The sequence below is a fragment of the Labrus bergylta genome, chromosome 4 (assembly GCF_963930695.1).
Source record: "Labrus bergylta chromosome 4, fLabBer1.1, whole genome shotgun sequence".
NCBI lineage: Eukaryota > Metazoa > Chordata > Actinopteri > Labriformes > Labridae > Labrus > Labrus bergylta.
In genome coordinates this window covers 12,979,276-13,001,982 of record NC_089198.1, presented here as the reverse complement: position 1 = coordinate 13,001,982, position 22,707 = coordinate 12,979,276, and the positions used below count along the sequence as shown (strand labels likewise).

The 22,707-nt window shown below is 42.6% G+C and overlaps 1 protein-coding gene across 3 annotated transcripts in view; it reads left to right on the top strand.

Moving 5' to 3' along the window:
- Window positions 1-22,707, top strand: part of LOC109998370 (uncharacterized) — a 194,860-nt gene that overhangs the window by 154,926 nt on the left and 17,227 nt on the right. For all 3 annotated transcript variants that reach the window (XM_065953755.1, XM_020653175.2, XM_065953754.1), the window contains 4 exons: window positions 12,657-12,913; window positions 14,265-14,401; window positions 17,216-17,337; window positions 20,674-20,791. In XM_065953755.1, the coding sequence (XP_065809827.1) occupies window positions 12,657-12,913; window positions 14,265-14,401; window positions 17,216-17,337; window positions 20,674-20,791 (634 nt within the window). The remainder of the gene's footprint in view (window positions 1-12,656; window positions 12,914-14,264; window positions 14,402-17,215; window positions 17,338-20,673; window positions 20,792-22,707) is intronic.

The window sequence follows — 22,707 nt, the reverse complement described above, 5'->3', positions numbered from 1 at the left end:
GAGACTGCTCTTTACGTCTGCTGATGCTCTTCATCTTCAGTGTCAATCATTTCCATGAATAACATTCATGGATTGATCATAGTAACATGTTGCCAAAGCCCTGAGTATATATATCTTATTTAAGTGTGCTGAAGGGTTCTTTAAAGGAAACATTCTAATGAACATCGCACTAGGTTTTTGTTTGTGAGTACAAACACACAAACACTGTCATTTATTTTGACTCAATCCCACACACACATACACAATTCTGGTGCCATAAATACCGTGGATGTATTTTAGTTAGTGTGCCCAAATCCTCTGCTGAAAATAGTCCCCCACAAAAACACAATTTAATCCCTGTGCAAACCCACTGTTTGCTAAAACCCACAGCTTATTTGAAAAAGTGTCCTGTTTAAGAGAAAAATGATTTTTATACATCTGACTCTGGACAATGAAGTAGAAAAAGTAAAAAAATAAAATAACATGTATAATATTGATCATGTCTCAAACTCTTAAAGGAAGAATGTGCGACTTTTTGATCCAGTAGATGTCGCCCTTGAGCACCAGCATGAAACCAAAATAAACTGCAGCACACCTCTAACCCCTCTCTACTCGCGGTCACACAAATGAGTTATGAATCAGAGCACGCAATAATTAAGCACCATTAAGTACAAGCGGGCGAACAGCTCGAGCTGCAATTGCCCGTGTCCTGCATTTTTGTGTTAGCAGGCTAATGTTAGCACACTTTAGCTACCTCATAGCTTCACATTGCACATAAAGTAACACATCATGACCGTGGTCTAAAGACACTTAAGTGACATCAAAATAAGCCGTGCGTCGGCTACAGTATGTTATTCTTCTTTTCTCTCGTTCTTGACTGATACTGCTTAATACGTAAGGCTGTCCCCTCCATGTAAACATCATGTGAACATGGCCCGACAACAGTACAGCTTGCGGGACTCACACTTCTCACTCATTGTAGACAGTAATGAGTCAAAGTCATTAACATAGGATATACTTGATTTCTGCTGAATTATGTGTCAAATGTCACACATTCTTTGTTTGATATAGCGACTCTAATACCAAGATTTTGTGTCTAAAATTAGACCAAAGCTTCAATTAGTATGAGTATGTTTTTATAATTTTTCTGTGAATATATCGAGATACTCTTCAGGCTAAACTGGAGAAACACTTAAGAAAACACAGAGACATTTTAAATACAATGAGAAAGATTCTGAGGTGAAGTCTTCTTTTCATTTAACTGTCCAAAAATCAGACAAAACCCCAAATGAAGAAACTGAAGGTATAGAACCTTTACACTGAAAATTTTTTTTTTTGACTTAAAAACAACCTCAACCGTTTGCTTATCATTAAAGATTCCCTCTTGAAATATATAAAGTCGTATAAAGATAATACTGAGTGTGATGATGTCTTTCAAAAGAAAAAGTTCAATCAGTCCAGCTCATTAAAGATTGTTTAATGAGTTTTGTTGATGAGGTTATTATTGAAAATATTGAAAAATCCACTCGCTCATTAAAACATGAAATTAGTGTAAATATTCAACCATCACAGAGCCCATGATAAACACCTTTGGCAGACTCCGTTCTCCAATGGTGGTTTGAAGATTCCACATGACATTTGATTTAGGAGCATTTTGAACCCCCAGATCTTTTTTTGTGCACCCATCACACTCTGATTGAAAGTGAGCACTTTGGAAACATTCCCCTCTTAGCAGATACACGTGATAGCAGCTTGCCGGTGTCAGAAAACTTAATATTCAATCAACATTGCTTCAGCAACAAATCCAGGCCTCCTTGTCAATCTGTCACAGTCTGTTCAAACTTCCTAGAACTGTCTCACTGCTCTGTACCCCAAACTGTAACTTTACATTTGGCAGGTTTCAAATTTTGAGAACAAGTCCCATAATATTCTTTGAAAACTTCTCAAAACTGTTCCTGGAGTTTCTTAAAGGCAGCCAAAAACCGAGAAGAGAGACAATCTGCACAGAATCACTTCAATTTGGCAAAAAAAAAAAATCTCTCAAGATTTCCCAAAGCCACCTGTGAGTGTTGTGAGTTTCTGCAGTGTGCACAGGAATTAGTGTGTGTGTTCCTGAAGCCAGGTAGTGGTGCAGTCTGGTGTGCATATGTGAATTTATCACTGTGTCAGTCCTCAGCCTTGGATTCGTTAAAAACAATCCGCACCTGGAGGAGGTGTGTGCCGCAGGATTTTCAAGCCCAGTGTGAGCTGCTTTGAAGAGAAGCAGGGAGGCAGCGAGGGGATGGATTCGGTGCGAGATGCAAGAAGAAAGAAATGGAAGGCGAGGACCCGGGAAGGAGGGGGAAAGAGAGAAAGAAGCTGAGAGAGGGTGTTAAAATGAGGTCCTGGGAGGCAGTGACAGCAGAGAGAGAGGGATAATAAGGGAGTAAGAGAAGGAAGGAACCAGAAAGAGACATGCAAAGAGAGAGGCAGAGACGGCATGAGCTGCAGAATCACTGACAGCTAGAGAGAGAAATTAGCACAGCAAGACACTGAGAGAAACAGAGAGGTGGAAATATTCATCCAGAAAGACAAAAAAAAGGAAAAAAAAAAAGGCTTGAGTTTAGGGAGGGAAGCAGCATGGCAAAAACAAGACAGACAGAAGAAGTGAGTGGAGAAAAAAAAAAAGGAGGAACCGGCTGTGTGTAAAAGGAAGATCGATCAATTCAACATGCGCTGAGAGCTTCGCGAAACAGGTGGGAAAATGACATGTAAACAAACACCTCCCACCCACCGTAATTCTCCCACCGGATGCAGCCACGGCGATCTAAAAAACCCAAACAAAATGTGCAATTAGTATTTCAACATGGCCTCCTCGGTGCTGCTTTTGTGCGTCTTTAATCCCTCTACAAAGACTCCTCAAGAGGCAGACGCAGATTAAAACCCGGATTGCTGCTTGGGGTGAAATATTGAAACTGAAGACTCACAGGTTACATGCAGATTTCTTTTAAACGCCTGCGAGCTCAGTGGAACATAAATTGAATATTTACAGATGCTGCTGGGCGGCATTTCGGAAGTCAGCTGGGATTTTGTGTAAAGTGGGGGAGCTGCGTTAAACTCTTTACATGAATAAAAAAATAGTGATTGGAATAGGTTTAAGGGGATTTAGTCTTTCAGGGAATCCACACACAGGCTGTGGAAACGCAAACAGGATCAGGCTTTACCGAACTAAACCGAACCAAACTGTACTGATCCATACTGGACCGCTCAGTGGAAACGGGGTTTTTGTGTGTTAGTTTGATAGTCAGTTTGAGACAGCATTTCCAATATGGCGACCATTGGGCTTCAAAAACCAATGGTTGACATCACTGAAGCTACGTCCATGTTTTATACAGTCCATGGTCAAGCCCCCAACAAACAACTGGTTTCAGATAAATAATCATGAGACGATAAGACACATAACAGCTAAAGCATTACCTAAATGACTTGCATGAATTAACATAGACAGAATTTAGGGATAAGAAAGCATTTAGAAATACTACAATGAATGAAATCACATGAGCAAAAATATAAATTCTTATTGCAGAGGAAACCATCAAAACTTTTCACTCAGCTCAGAACAATGAGCAAGGAGTTTAAAATACGTCAAAAATATTTAGTATAGATGTCTAGTGAATCAAATGTCAGCATGCCATTGAAAACACAGCATCCATCCATCCATCCATCCATCCATCCATTTTCCTCCGCTTATCGAGCTCCGGGGTCTCCTGCCAGTTAGGCGTGCCTGGAAAACCCCTAAAGGGAGGCGTCCAGGAGGCATCCTTAACAGATGCCCAAACCACTTTAACTGGCTCCTTTCGATGCGTCCTTTGGACACTGGACCAGCATACTCTTTTGTAATTGACAATGCAACAAACAAATTAGAATCACAAACATTTAAACAGGCTGACTTTATTTTGTTTTTCTGCATGTGTGCACATGTTAGGGCTGCATTAGTAGTTTAACACATGCTGCATCGTCCATTTTCCAGAGTCAGAGGGCTTTGACACGGTGAAGAATTCTAACAGGGCGCTGAGATGATCCGCGTGCCCCTGGAGGAGGAAGGATTTCCGAGCGGAACAATTTGTGTTGCCACAGAGTCGGCCTTGACCTTGCCGGTCATCTCGCTGCTGTGGGCTGAATCTCTTTAACCATAGATCTAAGATGCACAATCCCTCACACACACAGGAGACACACATACCTGCAGAAGCACCAATAAACCACACAGAGAGATCTACAGTATACCGCAGCACACATCAATATTACACAGTTGACCTTGTAGCGCCCTGTGTTTAAACTGAGAGTGACGAGGGAAAAGAGCCGCAAAAAGCTGCAAGATTGCTCATTTAAGGACCGACACTGGGGATGCTGCCCATCTCCACCTCAGAATGATGTGTCAGATGGGAGGTGGGTGGGAGCTAGTGGTGGTGTTGGTGGGGGGTTAACAGCAGCAGATTAGGAAGAAATAGAGTCAATAGAGAGCTGGAGGATGGAGATGGGAGTGAGAATGAGGAAGAGAGAGAATACAAGATGACAAAATGGAGGAGAAGGCAAACAGAGAATCAGACGGATGAAGACGAGTAAGAATGTGGAAGACGCGCCTATTAGCAGGGGGGGGCGGGGAGAGAGGGAGTAGTGAAGACGTGGTTTGGCGGGGAAGCAAGGGGGGGGTTATGCAGGGACGAGAAGTGAAGAGAGAGAAGCTGGGTCATTAGCAGCCTGCAAGTCAGAGGGGCCGACTGAAGCTGCCTGCTGCTTATCACTGCTTATTTACTGTCAGGCCCACAGAGACCCCCAGCAAGAAAGAGATTTCTCTCTGTCTCCCTTCCTCCCCCCCTTTTCCTCCCCCATTTTCACCCTCTTTCCCCACGCTCCCCACCCTTACTCTCTGTCTTTTTTTTGCATTCCGTTGCTCTGTGTGCGTCTGATCTCCAAACACACACACACACACACACACACACACACACACACAGACACACAGTTACTTGGTGCAACACAAAAGTTAAACACACAAAAACAAACACGCAGATACCCCTCACCCTATCTCTTCCTCCCTCCCTCGCTCCCTCGCTTCGTCCATCCTGACTCTGGTTTGTGTCTGGAGGCCATATCAGACTATGTGTGTGTGAGTGTGTGCTGTTGGTGTGTTGCTCTGACTCAGCCCAGGTCTGCTTCATTCAAATTTACACACAAACGCACATTTAAACATAGAAAGATACGACACATGCACAAGGACCTTTTATTAATTCAACGCCATACATGTACTCTCTCTAATTTAATTCTATACTTCCCTGCTTTTATTTTTTACCCTCTCATGCTCCACTACCAATTATTTACTTCACACATACTGCTGTTAATGACTGTACATACTGAAGCTAATAGATTTTTGATACAGCGTGTGAACAAGACCACAGAGTAAGTAGCAGGTAATTGAAGAATTAGCATAACACTTTTTCAGTGCAGTACAGTACGCAGCTGCTCCTTGCTCTGCAGCAGTGCCCCCTAGTGGCCAGAGGGCAACACTAACGGAGAACCCTTCGCTCCTTTGCTGGAAGTTAATGGCTGAAAAAGAAAAATCAATGCACTCATCACACGCTAATCAACGGGCACAATGTGGAGCAATTATAAGAAAAGGAGAAGACTTAAGGAGTCATGCTGAGTTTATGGACGCAGATACTTAGCATGCAAATCAGACACGTGATGATTAAATAACCGCGCGGTGTGTTTTGATTGTGATGCAGCAGAGACACTTTTACAACAATCCCTGATTTAACAACACCTCATTACACATGTGTGCTGTATTTAGCAGCATGTGTGTCACAAAGTGGGGTCCCTGGTTGCAACAGAAGGCATGTCGCTACATCATTAATATGAACCCGGCGGTATCCCGATCCAGGAGGTTTCCCTTTTTTGAGGTGTGTTTTCGGGGCTCCTCTGAGCTGTGTAAGCCTGCTATTTGTGTGCCTTTCATTCCTCTTACCTGGGGGACAAGCTAGCTTCACGCGTGTGTCAGTTTGCTAGTTATTATTTCCATATGCTCTCACTTAAAACGGCTGGCTAATCCTCGGTCACACGCCAGCAGCGCGCCCAGGATTATCTGTGTTTGTTTTCTCACGCGGAGAAGAGATTGTGTTAATCTCCTCAGAGGGAAAAATGAGAGAGAGCGAGAGATGGAGAGAGGAAGAAAAAAGAAAGAAAGACCAATGTCTTGCTCATAAGTTGGGGGGAAAAAAAAAAAAGGAAGACATGGGACATCTGAGAGTGAAATAAGAGAGAAGACAAGAGACAAGTGACAGAGGGAAGAGAAGGCGGCAGAGGAAGAACAAAGTCAAAAGAGGAGATTTAGAAGAGGCTTTGTTCTCTCCACTCTGCAGTTGTGCTTGTTGGCAGAATTGTCCAAAGCTGCGTTTGTCATCAGACAAATGTGATGTATGATCTTGATTTAGAATGCACAAAATCAAGAAAGGACTCAAGCTGCCAAGGACAGCAGGGCGCTGAACGAACGCAAGTACGCGCGCCACAGAGCACACACAGACACACGCATATACCCGCACACACACACACTTGTAGGAGAGGACATGACTTCACTTGCTTGCAAGCACGTTTTGAGAATCGTCTTATTCTACAGCAATTATAGAACAGTCAAGGAGAAGCACCACCTCTGTGATTTGCCCTGCAGTCATGTATAGTTACTGTGATGCATGCACACACACACACTTTGTCAGTCGAGCATATGTGCCTATGGGTCCGCCTCTTTTGGTACAGATGTATTATGTATCGCCAGTCTTGCATGCAGGTTAGCTAATTAATTTCTGCTAACTGTGAAGCGAATTTAAAAGGGAAATCGTACCGAGGAATTTGAATTTCAAAACGGACTGTGGGAGCGCAGCGTCGCAGGACAGGAGAAGGTTACGCTTGTACAGGCTGTAAGTGTGTGTGTGTGTGTGTGTGTGTGTGCGTAAGAGGAGGGCAACATGAACTCACCATAAAGAAGTGTGTTATCCTCTTCTTTGGCTGTGGAGTCTGTTTTCAGAGTCAATGAATGTGTTGATGTATTTGTTTTTTACAATGAACTGTTTATGTGTGGTAGAGACTTTGAGGAAAACAGACTACACAGAAATCTTCTATTTCGCCTACATAGATGTTTGGACAATAAATTCAGGGTTACATTTGAAAGCAGTGCTCTATAAACCATTGACTTTCAGATGCTACGTCATGTCATTAAAACAACTGGAAGGTTAAATATATGAGTTATCAGCAGAGAGACAGATGTGTGCTTTCTTTTGGCCTTTAATTTAGAGACTGGACAGTGGATAGAGTCAGAAATCTGGGAGAGAGAGAGAGAGAGAGAGAGAGGGGAATGACATGCAGGATAGGAGCAACAGGTCGGATTCAAACCTAGGCACCCCCCTTGGAGGGACTAGAACCTCCGTACATGGGGCACGTACACTAACCACTAGGCTACCCGCGCCCCTTTGAGTTACTTTTTCTAAAAATGTTCTACAAGGGATGCTCATGCTAAACTGGGTGACGTGCATTGACTCTATACAAAAAGTTGACACCTCCACCAAAAGTTCTTCCAGTCCTTTAGAATGGACTGTTATTTTGAAGCATTGAGAACACGATTTTGGCCGCTACTATTGCATTTTATTTGGAGAGGAATGGTTAATGCTATTAAGCAGTTTTCCGTAGTTGTGACAAAAAATTAAGATAACGTTCAGACTGAGACCATGAATTAATCAGGAACATGTCTAATCTGGTCATCAATGACCTCAGAAGTATGTGATTCTAGGGTAGATTTACACGCAATCAGACTTATTTTTTCAACCAGTGGAGATGTCCTCTTGCTTGATTAGTTGGTTGCACATTGAAACCAACTAATCAACCTTTGAACCAACGGGCCTTTCTCTGATGGTGATGATCTAATCCTCTAGAAACACTGGCCAACTTTTTGTGGCTTCAGGTATAGCCAGCAGCAAATGATAAAGAACTTCAGGCCAAGATTTCCTTTTCTGTGCGTTGCCCAACTAGCAACTTGTTCTGAGTTTAGACATGAAGTGAAGGAGCTCTGTATGCAGATGCCAGTTTATAGACATGATTAAAGCTACAATGTCATAAGTAGACTGCCAATTTGTTCAGGGATTCCTTTTTGCTCGAGAATTCCCTACTGCTACTAAAACCATAATATTGCCTGCAGATTCTTAAGCAATATCTAAATGTCCAACTTTGAACCTATTGTGGCTACATAGGCTCAGCAATGGCCAAAATAACTCACATTAAGAAAAAAATGCAGCACATTCAGAAAGGACAGAAATTTAAAACACACATATTCAGAAAGCAACTGCAATTAGACTAAGGTTGCAAATCCAGTCTGTAAATGAAGTGCTCTGGACCTGTATGGGCCCTCAGTGCTATAATTTATTATTAAAACAAGAGAGCGAGGCGAGAAGGTAGTGGTAGTAGTCATTTTTTATTTCGGTCAACATATACAGGTGAATTTATTGTTTGGGTGGGGAATTTGGCACAGGGTGACAATAAAGAGTAACACTCAAATGACAGAAAACTATGAGATTTAAAGTGAGACTGGTCTGGATTTAACAACGGAGATCAGTGAGCTGAGTGAGGCTTCTGCCCGGACAGCTTCAGGATGCCTGTAGCTACAGCTAGCTGCAGGGCTAACACATCCCCTGTAGCCCGCCAGAGTCAATTCATTGATCCGCGGCCTGCATGGATAACTAAAGTCATATCTGGTGGAGGTTACACTAAGCAGTGGTTGTGAGCTGCCCTGTGAGAACCCCTGCTCAGCTCTATCTTCCCCTGACTTGCACTTAAGTCGTTTGGACTTTTGCATGTGCTTTGGAATTTAGCATATTTCTGAACATGCTGCACGTTTATCTTAATGTAAAAAAAAAAGTCTTTACGAGGATCTATGATGAAGCCAAATCCAACAACAATTTCACAAGGGACATCCTTAAAGCTAATGTTTGGTTTGTCTGTTGAAAAAACTCCAAACAATTCACATATTCAGATAATTAAAGAATGAGGTATGCTTCTAAATGTAAGATTATAATCCATTTCTGCACACTCCTGGATGGTGTGTGTGTGTGTGTGTGTGTGTGTGTGTGTGTGTGTGTGTGTGTCTGAGAAGTTCACATGAGCCTGCGGAGCACTTGTGAGTAATGTTCACTTGTTCAAACATGTACACAGGACAGAAAAGAGAGAAACATGGAGAAACAGTGAGGGCCGCTGTGTGATAAGTGCCTCCTGTAAGGGCGAGAGAGGGAGAAGGATGAGTGTGTGTGTTGTGGTTTGTCAGAGCTGGAGCCTTTACGCACACACTACGGGGAGAAAGATTGGGCTGGGGGGTGGTTAGAGGTGTGTGTGATGGAGTGTGTGATGCAGAGGAGGAGGGGGGACGGAGTGATGGAGTGTTGGATTGAGGGAAGGTGGGTGGGTGGGTGGGGGGGGGGTGTGATGAGTGTGTGCTCACAGTGTTAGTGACACCTCTCGTCCTCAGACAGATTGTCTCTCTCACCCGGTAACAGGGACCCTGTTAGAAAACCTTCTACCTCGTCAATCCACCTAAACCCCCCTCCGCACACACTCTCTCGCCTTTTCTACACAGACAATTCTTCTTGTGTATTTATTCTCCTGCAGAAATATACCCTAAATTGCCTCAGTCTCTAAGTCTTTCAATTCGCCCTTTTCTCCGCATAATTTCTAATCAATCTTCACCTCTTTCCAAAACTGCTGATTTTCTGTAAAGCAGTTTAGCTCGGGTTTACAGCTCAGAGAGAGGGAAGAAAAAAAAAAACAGATGAAGAAATAGAAAAAGGGAGATCAGAAAGGAAGGAGAGAGCGAGAGGGAGAGGATATCAATATTCCCACTGCCGCTGGTATCCTCAGAATGATTTTCTTCCCCTGTTTGAATCTGACATTGAATATTCTGCATAGTCAGTGAGCCTATTTATCCTTCGTCCAACGTGCATCTCTGTGCCAATCACACTCTGATGATTCATACGCACATTTACTTTAAGCACACACTCAGACTGACACAGGATGTGAGGATACATGGGCCCAAAATAAGCACTTCTATCTGCACACAAACTAACACACACATTCACACAGATATTTTGAACCAGGCTCAAATGTGTTGCTTCCTGAAATCTAATCATCAGCCGGAGTATTTCTTTGTGTCTGTGAGACATCGGATGTATGTGATTACCTGTGTGTCTGTGTGTGTGTGTGTGTGTGTGTGTGTGTGTGTGTGTGTATCTGCCCTCGCTAACAATCGTCTCTGTAAAACCCGATCAGAGGCCGTTTACACGCTGGTGGGAGTTTGTCACGCAATCACACGGACACACAAGACAAATAGGCTTCATAACTTCTCTGTAACAAATAATCACCTGGGTCTGAGCTCTGATCCTTCATAAAATCTCTTCTACCTGTGTGGATGCAAAGCTCGAAGGAGTTTGTAATGCTTCTAGTTGTATTTTATTTTAGTCTGCTTTCAACCATTTGCTCAATCCAAAAACACAAAGAAGTAATGTATACATTTTAAATAAGACAGGTTGAGGGCTAATATAGGTTAGGCTCCCCTCCAAGAATCACAATCTGACAAGGTGGAGGGGATTGTCCATCTGAACTTGTGAGCTTTGCTGTCCAAGACGCAAGCACCCAGAAGCTTCGCCCAAATCAAATTGTTGCCTCCAGAGAAGGGTCCACAATAAGAGCGTTCAACAAACCCCTATGACCTGGCCAGACAGGATGAGACCGGCCTTTGCCCTGAAGAGGGACATAGTGGCAACATCCTGTTGTCAGACCACAGGGGAGGGCTCCACTGCGAGTGTCTGATGACCGGGTCAGGTTTCTCTCTGGGGCCCATCCGAGGTCAGCCTTCAAAAATAACACAGAGTGGTCACCTTGTGGAGCCACCACATTCAGGGACAGGGGGGGGTGGTTCGGTTCTTAGTAATCCAGGTGGCGTTCTAAAGTGGGGTAGACCCAGTGCTTCCTGGTGAGATTATATATCCCATCTGACCCGGGAATGTCACAGAATTCCCCAGGAGGAGCTGGAAAACGTTGCAGAGAAGAGGGATGTCTTGCTAATCCTGCTGTCACCACAATCCGACCCCGTATAAGTGGAATAAAATGGATGGAAGGAAAGCAAATCACTTATCAAAAAGGTGTAGGCTGGGGCTTAAGCTCTTTATACCTTTTTAAATAATGCACATTTGTCATAACCAGGCTTCCATGGTGGGGTTCATATCTAAAACAAAAAGGAGAGGCATTGTTTTCACTTCAATGATGGTATTTTATATTATTTGTTGACATTGCAGTAGAAAGTATTACTTGAAGTCCAAATCTGTACTCCATGTTGCAATGAACAAGTTTGTCCAAGTTTTACTCCCACAGCTTTCCACAAGGTCTGAAACTACTCCTACAAACATGCTCGTAATGTAGCAAAACACACTTCTCTACCTGCCAGGTATCCACCAACACAGTTCCATAATGCCAACACTGCAGCACAAAATAATGCCAGTGATCAATAAAATGTTCAATGCAAATTCCCCATTCAATACTTCCCTGCTCCATCTCTGCTACCTATAGATAGCAGCACTAATCTTACACACCTCCTACATATACTTCAACAACATGCAACACTCCACCATTAAACCCAACAGCTATTTATCGTCTAGTCTTAGCACAACAGAGATCCTACAATATCAACTCCAAGCAACGTCAGTCATGTCCTCACTTCAGCGTCGAAGCTCTCAAGATTTCTTTTAACTCTCTGAGCATCAAGCATCTCATTGGCAATGCGGCAACATCAACACCTCACGAATGTCTCTTCCTACTTCACACAAAACCGGCATCTAAGCATCCACCCACAGCAGCCTTCAAAGTAGCACTTCAAACCATCCAAACGCTCAACATGTAAGGTAACCATGGTTTTACTTCACCCAAATTCTCTGCCTGATTTTGGTTGTCACCATTCACAAAGCCCTGCAAGCTTTTCACATATTTCATAACTCACCATCTCCCTGCTTTTGATAAGTAATTTGGAAGTCAAATGTGGAAAATTTGCTGTGGAAATTGGACCAAATGAAAGCACAAAATGTTTCATTGGATCTGATATTTGTAACTGTGACATTGGCTTCATTCTTTTCTGGTTTAAAGTGTCCCCACTACTAAATTCACCATAATTAGCCATCATTACATGACAATCATTGCTGCTATATAATTTATTAGCCGTAGATGATGCAGGCTTATATTCAGAACAACTGCAAGTGCCATATTGCTGTTGTTCAACAGTTCTAAAAGCAGCTTATAGTCCTGGGAACCAATAAGCAACACCAAGATCATCTTCTGTGTATCTAAGCATTCATTTTGCTCCACTTACACCACTGGACATTGGTCAAGAAACCCAATCCTTTTGCTACCACTATGATTCAGAGGTACCTTCTTTATCAATCTATATGACGACTGTCTTCTTTTATGTCAATGTATTCAGAACACCTCACACAGGTGGAGTGTTACCAGCTCTCATTGAATATCTCTTGTCCAGTCAGATCACTTGGCCGTCACTCCATGATGCACTAATTCTTTTTTCAACATTGAATGAAATCCTTCAAACCCTTCTTTGTTCTGCTTCCCAGCCTGTAGACTACGAGAGCCGGAGCTCCTACTCCTTCTCCGTGGAGGTCCTTAACCCCATAGTGGACCCTCGCTTCCTGCGCCGAGGCCCCTTTAAGGACCGGGCGTCCATCAGAGTAGCAGTGCTGGATGCAGACGAGCCTCCGAGGTTCTCACGAGCTCGATACCACATGGACGTGTCTGAAAACTGCCCGCCAGCCTGCACTGTGGGCAGGGTCAGCGCTGTGGACCCAGATACTGGACTTACCAATAACATCAGGTACAATAATTAGCCCAGCAGCGCTTTTATAGCATTACAAAAATCAGATGTGCTGTTATATTTCTGAAATATGTAGCTAATAAATAGTTTTTTGTAAGTTGTAGATCAAACTTTCAAAAACAAGTTCAGATGTATGAGCTTTTGAGCGGCTGAAAATGTTGGTTAGATCTTTAGAATATATAATATATAATATATCTTTTTTTGTCATTGCTATAAAAACAACAAAAAACAGTTTAGCAGCTTTCAAATGGCCAAATTACTTTTTCACAGAGCCAGGCTCGCTGTTTACCATTCTTCTGTCGGGGTCAGCCCTATGTTCCCACAGCCCAGTGGTGAAAAAAATATCAGAAATGTGGGAACATAGAGTTCCCACATTTCTGATATTTTTTTACTCTAACCCGAACCCTACCCTGTGGGAACATAGGGCCTAATTTTGAGAAAATTCTTAGAAATGTGGGAACATAGGGCTGACCCCCTCCCCTTCTGTCTAGTGATATGCTAAGCTAACAAGCTGCTAGCCCTAACCCTAACCCTTAAGCATGACAATATATTGAGTGTAAAGACATTTTAGAGGAACACATCTTTGAATGTAACTTTTCAGGGAAAAAAGTGTTTTATTCTCTTATATTGGGTGGTGTTTTTTTTTAAGTTTTACTGCTCAGAGAAAAATCAAGCACCTTGTGCTGCTCTGAGTTATATGTTGTGTTTGTTCATTTGACATTTTCATGGAAAGGATTTGCTTTTCATTTTGTATTGATTTTTTTCAATCTCAGATAGGAGCATTGATAAGCAAAGAAATGTAGCCTGTATTGATTGAAATTGAAAATCACCTTTCTACAAACACAGAGATATGATCAAATAAAAATGAGCTGAGCAAACAACCACTCAGTGTTTCCCCTGCTGCTGACTGTAAGTGCAGACGTTTTTAGTTCTTTCACTTCTGTTTAGAATCTTTTTCTTTTTCAGAGCTTGAGGAGGAAGGCGAGCTATTTTTCTGTAACAACCACAGAAAGCTGTGCCCCAATTAGCAGCGGTTAAAGTGCTAAGAGTGAGTGTGTGGGGAGGAATGATAGTTGGTATACTCATAGAGATGTTTAGATAATCGGTGGCACTTCAAAAGAACTCCTATCAGCCGCGATAATCTCCCTATATTAATTCTTTGGCCATTTGAATGCAGACTTCCTTATCGGAGCTTCACACACTTGCCATGCCTGCTTCTTTCACTCTGCACCCCTCTGTCATCTCTGCTGGCTTCTTCCCTTCACTCCGTCTTTTCCCCTCATTTCTTTTGCCTCCACCTTCCTTCTCTAAACACAACTATCTTTCTCCTGCCTTATTTCCTCTATTCCAGGTTCTCTATTGATCCTCAGTCAGACCCAGAGGCTCTGTTTCGTATCACTCCAGACACCGGCCTCATCACCACCGCCTCAGAGTTGGACCGGGAGCGCGAGCATTGGCATAACATTACTGTCATCGCCACGCAGAGAGGTCAGACGTCACTCATATTATTCCACTTCAAACTGCGACATCATTAGCTCACCTTTTAGAGTGTTCCTTTTAATAGGAGCTGAATCTTTTGAACAGATCCAACATTTTACCACTTATGACACCTGCGCCCACTGATGAGCAAGAGGGTGTAAGAGGTTTAAGGAAGTGTAAACCGTGTATTGTAAGGTATCTGAAAAGCACTGTGTGATGCACTCCACTAAGCGGCTTAGCGCTCGAATCATCAAGCCATGAGGGTAATGCTGTTTGGTGCCATAAATAGTTTGTAACAGCAGCCTGAGAGAATCAATTGATCTTTATTGTGTGGGTTATCTGATGCTGCAATAGATTTGTTCTTATAATGACTCAACTGGAAAGAAAGAATTAAAGCAACAAATCGAAGACAGATAGGGCTTTACAGACGGCATGGCTGCGAAGAAGAGCAGAAAAAGCCCTTCAGTTTCCAAGTAATGATACTTAATTTCAGTAAATACGAAGGCCCTTCACAGTTTTTATTTCAGCCAGGAATAAAAAACCACAAATGAACAAAGTAGCAGATTAAATGACCAACATAAGGCCTGTTTAGTGGCTCTTCTGGATCTTTTAAAGGTGAATAACTTGTGGTTGTTTTGTCAATGCGGTTTTTTAAGAATGAAGCAAGTGGACAGATGCTTTGAAAAAAAAACATCAGTGATCATCCTGTTGAACCGGTGAAGGACATCAATAGAACGTTATAAAAACCATGTAAGCTATTTGAAGAGCCCACTTGAGAGCTAAGGTTGTGGCCTTTACGTTAAAAGATTGAAAGTTACAGACGGTGAAACCTCGAAACCGAGTGCAAGGCCAAAGAGTAAGACAGAAATGTTCAGACAGTAATACAACTCAACCTGTCAGTGAGGAGCCGTTCGGATCACCGGCACTTTAGCCTTGTCGCCATAAAAGGTGCAAAAGAAAACAAAATGAGATCTTTAAGAATGCTACTTAATAATGCATTTATACATTTCAGCTGAAAAGCCTCCAGGTTTTTACTTGAGCATTTGTTCTCGGATTGGTGTACACTAAAAGAGTATTTACTACAGCAGGAACATATTGTGTCATTCAAGGATCGCCCAAAGAAAACACAAGGCTACATTTATCTCATTTCAATGGAACTGCATGACACAGAGACATCAATGGAATCAGGCTTAGGCGACAAGGACATGGTGGTTAATGAGACAAAATCCTTGAAACAGATATAAGATCCTCACTCATGTGTCCTTCAGCGAAAGTCTTTCTCTGTTAACAAGTAAGGCCTTGACTTCTAGTGTCTAAAACATATCTAGCTCTCTAACGGGTACTTCTTGTGGTTCTTCAAGCAATCCTTTATTTCTAAGAGGAAACAGGATGGATAGTGTTAGGTTCTTTTGGGCATGAACCAAACTAACCAAAGTGGGTGACGATCAAGAAACAGTCACATAAATCATGTGAGTGATTTCTTTCTGCTTACAGAGGTGCCAGTTTAGAGACTGCTCTTAGATTTACTGAATGGTTCATTTTGGAAGGCAGTGAAAAACCATCTATTCTCTTATTCTGACAGGATTAACGCCAGCCTTCAGCTGAGTCCTGGATACGTTCTTCGAGTCTCTTCTTGGCAGCTGATGTGCCATTATTTGGCTCTCCTCCTGAGTACACCCTAAAATAAAAAACAGTCACATTGGTTGGTGTAAAAGTGAAAGTATATTGTTGGAGAGAGCTGTCCAGTGTGCAGGGGAGAGATGTTGTTTTCCTGCCAAGTCCTGCTCGGGACAAACTTAATCCTTACTTAAAATCTACTCAGGGCTCCTTGTGGCAGCGGTGTTGGTCGGACTGTGGAGGCAGCACAGTGTATGCCTGTCTTGAATAATGAGCTCTATCTAATAAACAGGCTGTGTTGGCATAAAGCGCAGTAGGAGTTCCGCAGTGGCTGCGAGCAGGCCGGCTCACCCGGTGGCATTACAGCGAGAGCTCATTTTCAGCTTTTCAGCGATGGGAGCTGGTCGCTGTCATCCATGACACAGTGTTACATCTCTAAGTCTGCACAAACGCAGTGTAGAAGTGTGTGTGTGTGTGTGTGTGTGTGTGTGTGTGTGTTAGTTTACAGAAAGTGTGCCCCCCGCCCCCCTGTGTTGCAAGGTTGCCTGCTTGGATAAAAGAGTGAAGATTTGTGCCGAGGAGCCTGGATGGTGTCTGAGCCGTGGAGGAGCAGCCCTGAAATGGGATGTTGAATTTTCAGCTCAGAGTCTGACTCCGCGTTTCAAGCGTGGTTGTGAGAACTCCATGTTCGAGTGTGTGCATATCCAAATGAATGGGGTGTGGGAGACCCTCTGCCAATCCATTTAAACTGCGCTCTTGTGTAACTGCATGCAGATTGACTGCTTTCTACATCCCTCCTCTGCTCCCTCTCCCTCTTTCTCCTGCAGACTCGCACACACTCCATGCTGTTAGATGCTTTGGCTAAGAAGGGAACAGTTTGATGTGGAAAAATGTCACTGCTACGGAAGCATAAGAGCCTTTGAGCTGTAACACTAGCCAAATGAAACCAAATGCTTCTGCATATTTAGCCAATTGTGTTCTCCCTAATGTGATCTGAGTGTTGTTGAAGTTTCCGGACAACGCTGAAATGCTTGATCTCATTTATGAGGACAACTGAGTGGAATTAATGGAGTGCAAACCTGCACCTGTCGGAGAATTCCCTGGTGTTAGGTGCATTTGGGAACTGTGTTCATGTATTTTTCCACATATTGCTGTCTGCGGAGGGTGATGCATTGTAAAATGCCTTTTTCTGATTAACTCTTTCAGACAATCCCAACCAGGTGTCCAGAGCTGTGGTTGCAATAGAGACGTTAGACCTGAATGACAATGCACCGGAGCTGGACAGGCAATACACAACGGCCTTGTGTGACTCCTCATCCATCGGACAGGTCAGTATGTGTTTTTAATGACCTTTAATAACCTTTAATCTCACTGTTTTTTAGTCTGCACAAAGAGTTGTATTACAAAAATTGCATTTTAAATTTGCTATAAAAATCTGTTTTAACAGCATCTTTTCTGTATTGTTATTCTGCTGGTACAAGCTTTTCTTTGTATGAAAATGGGGCAATCCCAGTGAAAATTGTTGCAGTCTATTAGTCCTCTTCCACTGCAGGAGCATAACACTACATAATTTGACATATAGCCCTTGTCAGAGCGTCTGCTTTTGTTTTCATGCCTCTCCTCCTACCTTGGGGACGAGTTCCTGGAACTAAATTTTGGCAACTGCTCATAGAATATTAAGAGGAATTTGAAGGTACTTTCAAGGGTTGTCTGCAGTGCAGAGGATTGTAATTTGTGAAGAAGACTAAAAGAACCTTGATACAAAACGCCCCCAACGGTTCATACAAAGTTCAGATTATGGAAAGCCTTAGGTTACGGTTGTCAGGTTCCTGTATTGGAAAAAGGACTGTATGTGTTGATGTTCTCCGGGTCAGATCTGGGGTGATGGGGGTTGATTAAAGTGCATTTTTGTTTGCCATAGGGCGTTCAATATTCCACCCAGACAGAGCCTAAGAAAGTTGTTTCTTTTTATCCATATTTAAATGCATATTTTAGATACACTAGCTACACACATAACAATACAATCGCAGCAGGTTAAATAACCACCTCCATTAAAGCTCCTACATCTGCACAGTGATTAAATGATGATTAATCTACATTTTCATGGTCCAAGGAGGATGAATCGTGTTGACATTCATGATCCTGTCATCCATGTGCATGGCTGTACAGTGAGATGTTCCCACATCTGTTGGAACTATTGACATTCATTTTTGTTCAGACGTTCATGGTCCACAGAGAGAGGATCATTATGGCAGTTGACCCCCTTGTCATTTCCTTTACATCAACCACTGGCATTAAATTTGAGCTTTTCACTGAATAATTAGGCAACTATTGAATGGACTACCATTCAAATGCAATACACATATTCATGATCAATACAAAAGTTGGAGGTTAACTTCCAATTTCAGTGAGCAAAGTTTGATCTATGAACAAATACCTGCAAAACCAATGAACAACCATCGTGTCCCTGAGGTGTACTTATCCTAACAGGAACACCTAACCCTAAATTGGCTAGCATGGACAATGTTAGCCTGTTAGCATGTGGAGAGCCACACAGATTAGCTATTAGCATGACTTTTGGCTTTTCTTTTTAATTTCTATGCTATCAGGGCTTTTGTCTACTAATGGCTTTTCTTTTTTGCACTGGCAGTGATGGTAACCTCAATATCAGAGCGCGTCTCACCAGCGTTTACTGTTACTAGCTTGCAAAAATTGTCTCATAGCACTTACTCTTCCCTCAGTAGTGACCAAGATTTATCTTTTGAATTAGATAAAGACAGCAGCTAATCTGACTCTGACTTCTCCCCCATTGTTATTGATAAAGTTTCTATCTGAAGTCCCGTCCCTTTCTGACTTTGGTTGGTCAGTAAAGTGACATTAAGAGGCACGACACTGTTCCAAAAGTTGCACTTCTTTCATCTGAGAGTACTGTGAGAGCAGCGTCAAAAGACAGCTAACGCTAAAGAAGCTGAGCGCTGAAAAACACTGAAATGCATTGGTTTTGTATCACATGGGTGCTGCCAGGACAGAAAAAAGGTGTTACTAGACACATGCAATTTTGATAAAATATTAACAAACTGTTATTGTGGTATATTTTCTACTCTGTAAACATGTTAGTATGCCAATGTTGAGTACAGCCTCAGAAAGCCGCTAGCAAGGCTGACAAGTCTTCCTAAAATTCTGTGCTTATAAAATGTTTGCCCTTAAAGTACAATGTATGTATTGTTTTATTTTGCATTAACACACAGAGGGATAAAACATTCACCTTGAGTTAGGATTAGAGTTGCCATTCTTGTTACTACGACGGCAGGAATACAAAAACATCCTCATCTTACAAGTTCCATGTTGTCAGTTGTCGAGCGTTAGTTTCCTTTTATTTCTCACAGCGGCGTCGTCTTTTAAGAAACATGCAGCACATCAAGGCTGCTTCCATTCAAATCAGGAAGAAGCCACACCTGTTAAAGTATAGGAGCAACTGGAGTGCCATGGTATATCTTTTCTACACACAGCCACCGTGTGTGCTTTCACCATGGAGGCAGGTGAATCCTCCACGGCCTGTTATCTGAACACAGCAGCTATTCACATAGTAATTAAACTCCCCTTTCCTCACACACTATCTCCCTCCCTCCCGCCATCGCTTTATTCGTGGTATTCTCTATTTCCCTGCGTCATGCTGCTCTTATTTGATGCTTTCTCAATTATAGAAATAATCTCTGTGCCCCTCAATCAATCCTTGGAAAGCATCCTCTTGCTCTCCTCTCCAGCTTCTGCGTTCCATGCTGGTTACGTCGCCATAATTTGGCATCTTGGCCCATCTGTTGTTGTTCCTTGTGCTTTTGTCGCTCTGCTTGTGTCTTTTTTTGTTGTTGTTGTTTTGCCACCAAATCTGTGATTCTATGGCAGCGGCATTAATTTGTTCCCGCCTGTGATGTTTATGTTTGTGGTTTTTTGTGTGCCGCTATGTGACTGAGTGGGAGACAGTTCAAGAAAGAAAGATTATGATATCTTTGCATGTGTTTCTGCGTTTGTGTATGCATGTCTCAGTGTGACAAGTCATTAGCCAAGAAGACGTCTGAAAAGTCGCACACGGGATCTGATAACGTAATGCGGCTGTACATAACAAATCTCTTCAAGGCCCAGAGTCTGTGACTTACTCGTGGAGAGCATGTGACACCCTTCATCTTGGCATTGGAAAGCATCTCTGAAAGGACGTCCTGCATAATGGCGAATAGAGTTTTTTCATTAAAAAAAGAAATTACCCATCAGCTTAGGCAGCATGAGGTTTTTTTTTAAATTAATTTTGTTACAAATGCCTCTGCAGACTTGTGCGATTTTATTACTGAACAGAAAGCCACACTACACTGTATCCATGAAGGACACTTTGAGTCAGATACAGTTATTTTATCGGTTTGCGTATCACTCGCACTCCGCTCGTGTTTTTGCTCTAATTGTTCGGCTTGTTTTGACGTCGGCTAATGGATTGGAGCTAAAAGCCCTCTCTCTGCGTTTATATTTCTCCCATTATCTTCTTTTTTCCCCTCCTCTGCGCTCTCTGTTTCCCCTCCACACACACACACACACACACACACACACACACACACAAACACACACATTGACAGCCTCCCCTCACCGTATCTCCTCTGCTCTCTATCTCTGTGTTTCAGGTGGTGCAGGTGTTGCGGGCAATTGATAGAGATGAGGGAGGGAATGACAGCACCGTGTATTTCAGCATCCCTCCGGAGTCCAGCGCTGCTCTCAACTTCAGCGTCAGGGACAGCGGGGGTAGGCACTCCATCTTTCTGTCTATATATATTTCTCTTAATTCCCTTTTTTTATGTTCTTGTGGTGTTTTTTTCCCCCCCACTTTTTAAGGCTCTTAATCCCACATTTTCTTTACGCCTTTCTCATTCCATCTTCATCTCTGCTCATACTCTCTTTCTTTTCCCTTCTCCTCTTCTCCTCTTCTCTCTACCTCCCCCTCTACTCTTTCTGTCCCTGCCTCTCTCTTCCACCATCCATCTCCCAACTCTGGTGGCCTCATTGTTTTGCTTTGTTATCCTCCTCTCTTTTAATCGTCCCTCTTGTTTGCCTTCCCATATCCACTACATCCATCTTCTCCTCCACACAACCGCGCACACTTGCTGTTTCCAATGAAACGCTTTGAAGAAATTTGAGCTGCTTCATTTAATTCACTTCAACTCAATTGAATTTAGCTACTTAGTTTTTTTTTTTTTTCTGGTACATTCTCTGTACGTGTGGCTTTCTCAGGCTCCTGTACTGCACAAAAACACCTACACACTGTACTGTTCATACTGCAAGTAAACGAAATAAGAAGTAAAGTAATAAAAAAAAGCGATACACTACCGATTATTCATCGTTCAAGTCATCAAGGCTAAACATAAGAGATTATATTTACTCGATAAAACGTTTAACATCAGCATTTTAGTGTATAAAAAGACACAATCACTGGTTCATTTTCTGGCTAATAAGCATCACTTGTTGAGTTTTCCTGTAAACAAACACAAACAAACACAGTTATGTTTGCACTCCGTGTTTCTTGGCAAAACATATTGTTTATATCCTTGAGGCCTCACAAACATGCTGAATAAAACATAACACATTTGCTCTGCTGATGTTTTTGAATATTTTTGAAGCATGCACCATTTACAGTACAGCAAGTCGCTGATTTCATCAGCTTGTAGTCTTCTTCTCTGGGCTGCATTTCAGCGACAGACGGTCAATTGGTGGAAAAGCAGGAACCTTGGTGCGCTCACATGGACTACACATTTGCATTACTGCTGTCGGCAGCTGGCAGAAATACACATCACAAACATTGCAGCAGCAACGGTTAAATACTAAAGGGAACGATGCCGGCGAGCTATTACAGGAAGTCATGTCACGCTACACTGTTAGACACTTAAGACATGGCTCCTTCTCCTCAAACATGAATCGAACACACCTCGTCCACATTTGGAGTCTTATTTAAAGATACAATACGTAGATTCCACCACCAGGGGGCTCTCAATCAATACTTCAATAACAAAAGATGACGTTGATGGTTGAAGCTAGCAGGTAATCATGGGACTTCTCTCTGCTTTCAGTGGCGTCCTTGTGTAGCGGTCTTTTACGTAACAGCCGGTGTTTCCACAGCAACGATAAACATTCTGTCTGTCATGGCGGCTCATCATGGCGGCCGCCTCGACAACACACGTCCCTTTACAGCTATAAAATTACGAATTTTTTCTGGTTTTGATAACTGTTGGAAATATTTGAGGTAATGTTAGTAAGAACATACAACATGGGTTAAGTAGTCCATTTTTAATGAAGTAAGATGTTTAAATGTAAATATTGTCATAAGTTCTACATATTGCACGTTTTATTTGCAAGATTTCTGAACAGTCCCTTTTTTCTGTCAATGCACTGATGCCATGATTTGTACTGTGCTTGTTCATCCAAACACTCCAGCATCCTCCTGCTGCCTCCAGCCAAGGGAGTTAAGATTGTATGTCATCACTCCTTGAATGTCAGTGTGTAAAGCAGATATGCAAGGAGCAAAGACTGTTTAAACATGTACATGGTCTCAGTGACATCATCAATTGGTGTAGAGTTTTGTAGCCCATCGATGGCGGTATTGTAAATGCTGCCTCACCCTAGCTTTCAGTCCACCCATTAACAGGCAAGAGGTGGAACTGAGAAGA